Source organism: Priapulus caudatus, unplaced genomic scaffold (genome assembly GCF_000485595.1).
Source record: "Priapulus caudatus unplaced genomic scaffold, Priapulus_caudatus-5.0.1 Scaffold427, whole genome shotgun sequence".
Classification (NCBI taxonomy): domain Eukaryota; kingdom Metazoa; phylum Priapulida; class Priapulimorpha; order Priapulimorphida; family Priapulidae; genus Priapulus; species Priapulus caudatus.
In genome coordinates, this window is record NW_014577488.1 from 120474 (window position 1) to 130317 (window position 9844).

The window sequence follows — 9844 nt, forward strand, 5'->3', positions numbered from 1 at the left end:
ATAGATTACCCAGGTCCCGCCGAAATATATGCCCTGCAAGCATATCACTTACCATATATACGCCACGTCCGCCGAATATATGCCCTGCAAGCTACCATTCATTATATACCTCCCACGTCCGCCGATATTATGCCCTGACAAGCATACATTCAAATATACCACACGTCTTGCCGAATATATGCGCCTGCAAGCAGTACATTCATGATATACCCACGTCCGCCGAATATATGCCATTGCACTGCAAGCGTATATTCATATATACCACAGTCTGCCGAAGTATATGCCGCTGCAACCATATATTCATGATATACCACGTCCGCCGAAATATATGCCGCTGCAAGCCCAATAAAGTTCATATATACCATGCTCCGCCGAATAATATGCCCTGCAATGCATATATTCATATATAACCCACGTCGCCGAAAATTGCCCTGCAACCGATACATTCATATATACCCGCCAACGTCCACCGAATATAATGCCTGCAAGCATACATTCATATATACCACGCGTCCACCGAATATGATGCCCTGCCAAGGCATACACTCATGATTACGCCACGTCTGTCGAATATTACGGCCACCTGCAAGGCATATATTCATATCTACCCCACGGTCTGTGCGAAATATATGCCTCTGCAAGCATATATTTCATATCTACCCACGTCTGTCGAATATAATGCCTGCAACCATATATTTCATATATACCCACGTCCGCCGAATATATGCCCTGCAGGACACATATTCATATATACCCACGTCTGCCGAATATATCCCTGCGAAGCATATATTGCATATCTACCCCACGTCTGTCGAATATATGCCTGCAACCATATATTCAATATATACCGCACGTCCGCCGAAATATGCCCTGCAAGCAACGAAGATATCTCATATGATACCCACGTCTGTCGAATATACGCCCTGGCAAGCATATATTCATATGTACCCACGTCTGTCCGAATATATGCCCTGGCAAGCATATATTTCATATTACCTACGTCTGTCGAATATAATGCCCTGCAACCATAGTATTCATATTATACCCTACGTCCGCCGAATAGTATGGCCGCGAAGCACATATTCATGATATACCCACGTCCGCCGAATATATGCCCTGCAAGCACATATTCATATATATCCTCACTGTCCGCCGAATATATGCCCTGGGAAGCATAACTATTCCATATATACCCCTACGTCCGCCGAGAACATATGCCCTGCAATGCACATATTCATATAGATACCTCACGTCTGCCGAATATATGCGCCTGCAAACGCATATATTCATGATATACCGCACGTCCGCCCGAATATATGCCCTGCAGCATAGATTCATATATACCCACGTCCGCCGAATATATGCCCTGCAAGCATACATTCATGATATACCCACGTCCGCCGAATATATGCCCTGCAAGCATATATTCATATCTACCCACGTCTGTCGAATATATGCCCTGCAAGCATATATTCATATCTACCCACGTCTGTCGAATATATGCCCTGCAACCATATATTCATATATACCCACGTCCGCCGAATATATGCCCTCAAGCACATATTCATATATACCACGTCTGCCGAATATATGCCCTGGCATAGGCATATATGTCTATATATACCCACGTCGCCGAATATATGCCCTGCAAGCACATATTCATATATACCCACGGTCCGCCGAATTATGCCCTGCAAGCACATATTGCATATATACCACGTCCAGCCGAATATATGCCCTGCAAGCATACATCATATATACCACGCCGCCGATATATGCCCTGCAACCATATATTCATATAACTCATGTAAGCCCTGAGCGACGTGACGAATATACACCCTGCAAGCAGCAACAGACGAGGCGATACTGACCGCTGACAACGACGTCACTCTGCACGAGCTGAGACGAGCGCGCTGTTCAGCCAACGTGGTTCGCAAATGGGACGAGGACAGTGCCAGAGACAATAACCAACCAAGGAGGACGTTTGCCAAGTTGCGAGGAATGTTGCATTGGGGTGCGAAGCGAACTGGCAGGTAAATGAATGGACTGGAAATACTGAGATGGCAGCAAAACAAGTGAGAAGTTGTATGTAGGTCGTCAAGCGGGCTGTTGTGGGCTGGTAAGCAAATGGCTGAGGCAGGCCACATAGTTTAGCAAGCAGGTAGGCCATTAGGCAGGCACCAGGCAGCCAGGCAGGCATGTAAGCAACAGGTAGGCAGATGGACAGTATAACCACACAGGCAGGCAATCAGGCAGACAACAAGCATTCAGGCACAGATGGCAAGCACACAATCCAGAAAGCCAGACAGGCCAAACACGGACGGCAGCCAGGACACACCGGAACTTACACACACAATAACCCCCCCCCCACCCCACCCCTCACACACACACCACACACACGCGTACGCCCTTTCCGAACAGAGTGTCCCGAGATGGCGGCGCCAGGTGGCGCTAATGAGCAGCCCGAGCGTTTGAGCACGCTCAGCATGTTAGGCGACGGGCGTGCCGTGCCACAGCATCGCGTGGTTGTTCAGATCCGCACGCTTCAGCTTCTCCCGCTCCCCGCGCGCGACTCACGGCGGTAGACCGCTCCACAGCACACTTAGCTGCAATGAGTCAGCAGAGATCGTCAGTCAGGGTAGGCTAGAGATTAGACTAAAGCCGTAGCTTAGGGAATGGGCAGAGGTAGTCAGGAGGCAGAGGTTAGACTGAAAGGTGCTAGGGATGTCAGAGTAGGCCAGAGGTGAAGACTGAAAAGTGGCTAGGGATAGTCAGAGATAGGCCAGAGGTGAGACTGAAAAGGTGGCTAGGGATAGTCAGAGAAGGCCAGAGTGAGGACTGAAAGGTGGCTAGGGATAGTCAGAGTAGGCCAGATGAGACTGAAAGGTGGCTAGGGATAGTCAGAGTAGCCAAAGGTGAGACTGAAAGGTGGCTAGTGATAGTCAGAGGTAGGCCAGAAGGTGAGACTGAAAGGTGGCTAGGGATAGTCAGAGTAGGCCAGAGGTGAGACTGAAAGGTGGCTAGGGATAGTCAGAGTAGGCCAGAGGTGAGACTGAAAGGTGGCTAGGGATAGTCAGAGTAGGCCAGAGGATAGACTGAAAGGCAGGGCTTAGAGTGAGAGGGTTTGGGTCGATCGCCTCCACTGCACACTTGGCTGCAATCAGTCAGCAGAGGTAGTCAGGGTAGGCCAGAGGTATAGACAGGGTAGGCCAGAGGTAGTCAAGGTAGGCCAGAGGTAGACAGGGTAGGCCAGAGGTAGACTGAAGAAACTTAGATAACGAAAATAAAATCACACGGCCGCGTGGGTGGCGCGCCGCGATACGTACGCATCGTGTTGTGGTAGTGTGGAGGATTACTGCGCCTCAGCCACCTTCCAGTCGAGCAGCTCTACTGCGCTCCAGGCAGCGGTAGACGTAATCCACGCGGGCAGATCTCTGCGATGTGAGAGAGCGACGGAGATGAGTTTTTTAAACGCGCGTCAATGTTTTCGTAGAACGGTCGCTTCCGTCAGTTTTTTCGATGTGCATTCTTGCTATGCTATGCCATGCTATAAGGCACTATGTTATGCTAACTATAGGATGTGCCGTGGTGAGACTTGAGCACCGTTTTGCATTGCCTAACGCCCTGTCCCTATGTTACACTATGCTATGCTACACTGCATCACAGTGAAACCTGCCCTCTTTCACCACTGATTCCTGCACATCTCCTTGCTATGCTAAACTAAGCTAGAAACTCTATACTGTGTCGCAGTGAAAATTCAACCCATTTTCATATCGACCAATGCTACACGATATATATTATTATGCTACGATTATGCAACACTGCAACACAGCAAAACTGCCACTCCTTCGTTACCCTATAATCTCGCCGTCATCGCTGCACACACCCCTCTTGCTATGTTAAAATGATTACGTCCGTAAATAATTTAAAAATAAAAAAATATTTCACTTTTTCACAAAATATAAGTAATTCTGTTCACGTTTTTATGGTTAAATTGCTGCATTATGCTCTTATTTTACTATATTGTTCGAGTGTGAACATACACTCGTGACTCATACATAGCCCATAGCAAGCAATTATGTCAGGAACACAACAGTCAAAATCGTCCAGGTTGTTTTGGATTTTTAACTAGTGAGAAACAATCTTATCAGGTAAGAATTTGACGATACATTTAGTCCCGTTAGTTCTTACTTTTAATGTAAAAAAAATGGCAACAAATTTTGCTTACATATTTTACCATAGAAAATTCGTGACGTAGTCAATTTAAGTTATTCTAGCAATTCTACGCTTTGCAACACTGCATCACAGTGAAACCTGCCCCTCCCCCGTCATCGCTGCACGCATGCACGCACCGTTCTTGCGATGCTGGGCCGCGACCAGCAGCTTCGTCGCCATGTCGATCTCCAGCAGGTTGCGACACAGGTCGAGATCTGCCGCAGCACCTTGACGTTGTCGATGGGCGGCAGCATGTGTGTGTCAAGTCGGCACGCGGAATCAGGTAGTAGTACTCGTTGGACAGGTCGTGGATCTGCGAAAAACGCAGTTTTCACTTTCAAATCATTTCTTGTTTAATTAATGCAAAATTAAAATATTAATTAATATATAGAAAGTAAATTAAGTAAGTAAGTTAAGTAAGTATTAGTTTATTACGTGAAATATAGTAATTATTTAGTAGTAAATATATTCATTATTTTACACACTTATTACACGCACATACGCACACACACATGCTAAATGGGAGAATCACAGAAATAATGCCACATTTCAGCAAGCACCATGACCCATCATTTCGGCGACATAAGTGAGATGGTAAAAGGGTAGGTGAGGCTGTCCGAAACTTAAGCAGGCAGGCAGCTGGGTGGATTAGCAGAGATACCTGGTAGGAAAGCAAGCAGGCAAGCAGGTAGGCAGCTGGGTGGGTTGGCAGAGGTATCTGACAGGAAAGCAAGCAGGTAGGCAGGTAAGTGTAGGCTAACGGGCGGGCAGGCCGGCATGCAAATAAGTTAACAGGTATAACTAGGACTAACACTACAGGACGGCGAGGAGGGGGGTCACAGCATTAGCTGTCTACCTGTTCCATGGCCTTGTAGTGCTTCTCAGCTGAATCAGCCTCCATCGAGTTCTCCAGGGCTTTGTCTTTTGCCTCGATGTTAGCTCTGCAGCAACAAGAAGCCATGAATCAACATGCACTCGCGTGCCGAGAATAACATCACGAGGCGTCATCCGACGACGCTCTAGCAGACGATAGATGCCTGTTTAATAGATGCATGCTTCTCTCTTAGTTCCTCTCTCCTCGTGAGAATAGGACTAGGAACAGATGCTGAATAGCGTACATGATTGCTTTCTGTCGCAGCGTAGAAACTGTGTCTGCGTCTATTCCAGTGCACGAAAAAGATAAGGATTTCTATAGCAGTAAGGCGTGATTATGCCTGAAATGCCTTAATTAGTGATGCCTGCAGGAGGCTAACAAATGCAGTGATGACAGAGTTTGTAATCCGGACAGGGTTAACCATTGGGTGAAAATTCACAATTTTATTTGTATTTATTTTATTAATATCTTTTTTATTAATTAAAAAAACAACAACTAAGTGCCAAAAAAACATTGATGTGAACGCATATATTACAATATTAGATAGAATACATAGATTACATCAATAGTAGCTCAAGTTTTGTTAAACGGCACATCGTCTCTACCCTGAAATATCTGTTCGTTCGGCTATCATATTCAGCTAAAAGATCCACAGCCTTGTAGACAGTAAACAGTCTGTAAAACATAGCGCATCGACCTGGTGGTGATTGTAGCATGACTGGCAATAAGTGAAGTCGTAGACACAATCGTAACATCACCCTGCTCACAACTAACGAAAATCCATCCGAAGCTTTACGGAGCAGCTTACCGCAAGACAGCAAGCGAAAAAGCAACATTGGAGTGAGAAAACTTACGCTAGCTTCTCCAAGATATCTCGGGCCTGGCTTATAACATCTTTTGGCAAATAGCCAAAAGGCAGAAGATTCTCGTTGACCTTGTAAGATTTGTAGGCCGATTCCAGCGATCGCACATTCGTCTGGAAAAGCACACAACATTGTGCGATTAATCTCAATTAACATGATGGTCATATAGAACAACAATCACCCACAAAAACAGCAGAAACACCAGCAGCAACATGTGCATAACAACAATAAAAATGGCAACCACATGTGGTCCACCACCACCACCCCATGCGCGCAACCCCCACATTGTGACCCCGCAGCTGTCTCTCTCACAAGCTTCTTCACGAGTTCCTGCAAGGTCTGCGGCAGCCTTGAAGCAGCCCTCCCAATATTCCCCCTCTTCCTCGCCACCTTGCGACGCCACTGCCCACGCCAACCTCTGCCACCACCCCCCACGCACAGACACACACACCACCACTATCAATCGCCCCCCCCCCTTCCCCGCCACCCACGCGCGCGTCCCCACATCGTGACCCTGCAGCAGCCCCTCTCACCAGCTCCTTCATGAGTTCCTGCAAGGTCTGCGGCAGCTTGGAATTGACGCTGGACTGCAGGTCGACCTTGAAGCGGCGCCCAGCGCGCGCGCGTTTCCGCGTCTCAAGTCGCAGCGGCCGGTACTTTCCCTTCTGCGCCTCAAACCTGAAACAAACGAACGTTCGAACCTGAAACAGCATCGTGAGCTCGCCGGCGCTGCCATTATCGCGCGTCGCAGCATCACCGAGGTTGTATTGTGCAATTGTATTCTACGGCGTAGACTCCGTTATTGCAAGGTGTAGCACACATTATTGTTCAGTAGAATGCTAAGATTCTACAGCATAGTGTCCACTATTGTAAGGTGCAGCACACGTTAATGTGCAAGGCAATGCTTTATTCTACGTAAGTGTCCACCACTGCATGGTGCAAGATTCTATGGTATAAACTCCACTACTGCTCAGTACAATACACATTATTCTTCAGTGCAATGCTTTATTGCACAACAGTGTCCATCATTGCATGGTGTAATGCACATTATTCTGCAAAGCTTTACTGTATGGTGCAGCATCCACTATTGCAAGATGCAACACGCGTTTAATGTGCAGTGCAATGCTCTACTCTACGGCGCAGCGGCCGCCGCAGGTCGCCGCGGCGACGGCAACTCACGTGGCGAGGGCGCTCCAGTCGTTGCCCGTCTTCTGCTTGAAGACCTTGCAGAACTCCTTGATGGCGTCCTCGGCGGCCGGGAACGGCGTCTTCTGGTGCTGCGAGTCGTAGCGTGAGCCGATGCGACCCCACTGCGTGAACAGCACGTACATGTCGCGTCCCTTCAGATGAATCACCTGGCGTATAACAACGGGGGCGGAGAACAGATCAGCCTGCGTGTTACGTACGTGCCGGCTGAGTGAATGAATACGCCTTACTACTACAGTTGCATGAATGTACACGACAGCAGCGCCTGCACAGCAGCGACGACGACGACGACAACAATAACGACGACAACGACGACGACGACGACATCAACAACAACGACGACGACGACAACAACAGTAATGACGACTACAACGACAACAACAACACCAACAACAACAACAACAACAACAACAACAACAAGATCAATGTACGTTATAGTGGCTGAATAAACACATCGGCATGTATTGCCTTGAGCTGTTTGATCTATACGACAGCAACGCCTGCACAACGTCGACAACAACAACAACAACAACAACATACGTTATACTGGCTGAATAAATACATCGGCATCTATTGCCTCAAACTGTAGGATCTATATGGCAGCTTCATGAGTTACGTGATAGGTATCCGGCTCATCATCGCATAAGCAGCCCATGCATGAGTATTCAATTAAGTAGAACTCATTGTTTTAAGTCACGTGAATGGACGGCTGTTTACCTGGCACCTGTAGAAGGAGAAGAAGCCATAGTTTCCGTACTTCACGTCCACCTTTGTCAGGAGGCTGCTATAGGGACGGCTCTGATTCGTGTCCATCAATAGGTCTCTGCAGATGACAACGGCAATGCTAGTCTCGCACCCCCGCAACCTGCCTACTCATATTCGCATCTAGCACACCAGACCACCCTCCGCACACCAGAAATATTTCCGAGCCAGATTAGTGGGATGGTGGCAGTAGAGCTATCACTTTTTTCTGTTCACATCCAATTAATCGTGGATCAAATCATCAAGAGTATATCGAGATTCATTAAATAATTTTGATAATGATAAAGATTTTTAATAATCAATTCATAATTTTTTGAGATCTAAATAATTAAATTTATACAATAAGAGAGCCATATTAGTCTCAACATACTCTCAGTGGCACATTATTTTTAATAAGAAATTTAGACAATCTTCCTGAACAATTCACTGTAAAGACCCCCTCCCTAACCCCACCGCCCCACACCCACACCCCTATCGTTACAACAAAGATGCCTAAACCTCGCATGAAAATCTCTCACCCCGTCTTGCTCATGTCTGATGCTTTATCCGGCAGCTCCGGCCCCTCCTTCTCCGCGCTGTCCACCTCCATGACAGTCTGCGCCTGCAGGGCCAGCGCTGCCTCGTAATCTTTCTCGTAGTCGGGCGCAGAGTCCGCGCCCCAGTCGATGCCGTCCGACGCTTCCACCTGCGTCAACTTCGTCGTCGCCTGTGTGTGCAAGGGCGAGAATCAGAGGCTGTGAGACTGTGGGAACGCACAGGAGCGTAAAAACCAGATCAAATGCACAAAACGTTTTCAAGTGCACAACACACTAAAGTACTTCGAGAAACTATGAGATTATGCGAATGAACGGGAGCATGAAAACTAGAAGTCTGCACAAATGTTTGTAAGTGCACAACGCACCAAAATTATGAGTGGGGGGAAAAGCGAAAACTCAGAGAGACTATGAGATTATGAGAATGCACAGGAGCATAAAAGCTAAAAGACTGCAAAAACGTTCTGCAAACACTGCAAAAAGTGCACAAAGCACCAAAGTCACGCGTGAGGGGAAAGTGATGACCAGGTCGCGCTCGGATGCCCAACCCGGAAAACAATAGAACGGTCTCGCAATCGCACTCACCCACTCCTTGCGCTCGCGCTTGAGCAGCATCTGCAGCGCGTCGGACAGACACTGCGTGCCGACCTCCAACGCGCACCGCAGGGGCGTGCGGCCCGCGTCGTCGGCCTTGCCGATAGGCGCCCCGCAGTGCTGCAGCAGGCACAGCGCCTCCATGTTCTCGAAGGTGCCGACGTCGAGCGGCTTGACGAGGTGGTGGACGACGGTCCACCCGCGCGCGTCTGCCGCGTCCAGGTCCACCCGGCTGCGCTTGATGAAGTGGATCTTGGGAAGATCGAACGGCAGCTCTGCGCGCGCGAGAGAGAGAGAGAGAGAGAGAGAGAGAGAGAGAGATGTATGTATGAGCAAACATATGAGATATGAAGTGGATCTTGGGAAGATCGAACGGCAGCTCTCTGCGCGTGAGGGAGAGAGGATGTATGAGGGGGATTGATGAGTGACAAATGAGAGAATGTATGTATGAGGTGATGTATATGGAGATATGTGGGAATATGAAGTGGATCTTTGGTAGGTCGAACGGCAGCTCTGCGCGCGGATGAGAGAGAGAGACGCGAGCTCAGTGACGTGTCAGTATCGGCTAACGAGTGTAGATGAGGAGGCTGAGGGATGAGAGAGCATGATTGGATGTATGAGGAGAATTATGAGAGGAGATATGAGAAGAAGATGTATGCATGAGGGGGGCCATGAGGGAATGTACGAGGGGAGATATGAAGGGATGGATGTACGAGGGGGCATATTAGGGGATGGATGTACGAGGGGAGATATGAAGGGATGGATGTACGAGGGGGCATATTAGGGGATGGATGTAC

General features: G+C 48.1%; 2 protein-coding genes across 3 annotated transcripts in view; both read right to left on the reverse strand.

Annotated features, from left to right (window-relative positions):
• The window catches only part of LOC106810289 (poly [ADP-ribose] polymerase 2-like), a 12738-nt gene extending 10276 nt beyond the window's left edge, over positions 1-2462 (reverse strand). The window contains exon 1 of one of the 2 annotated variants that reach the window (XM_014813588.1): positions 2407-2462. The gene's annotated coding sequence lies outside the window, so the exon portion shown is untranslated. The remainder of the gene's footprint in view (positions 1-2406) is intronic. The other variant, XM_014813587.1, reaches the window with a different exon arrangement.
• Positions 1-9844, reverse strand: part of LOC106810286 (tankyrase-like protein) — a 63459-nt gene that overhangs the window by 45745 nt on the left and 7870 nt on the right. Inside the window, exons 6-13 of the mRNA XM_014813583.1 lie at positions 9039-9322; positions 8439-8626; positions 7876-7981; positions 7132-7307; positions 6486-6630; positions 5944-6065; positions 5072-5156; positions 4353-4528 (exon numbers count right to left, since the gene is read on the reverse strand). Of these exons, the coding sequence (XP_014669069.1) occupies positions 4353-4528; positions 5072-5156; positions 5944-6065; positions 6486-6630; positions 7132-7307; positions 7876-7981; positions 8439-8626; positions 9039-9322 (1282 nt within the window). The remainder of the gene's footprint in view (positions 1-4352; positions 4529-5071; positions 5157-5943; positions 6066-6485; positions 6631-7131; positions 7308-7875; positions 7982-8438; positions 8627-9038; positions 9323-9844) is intronic.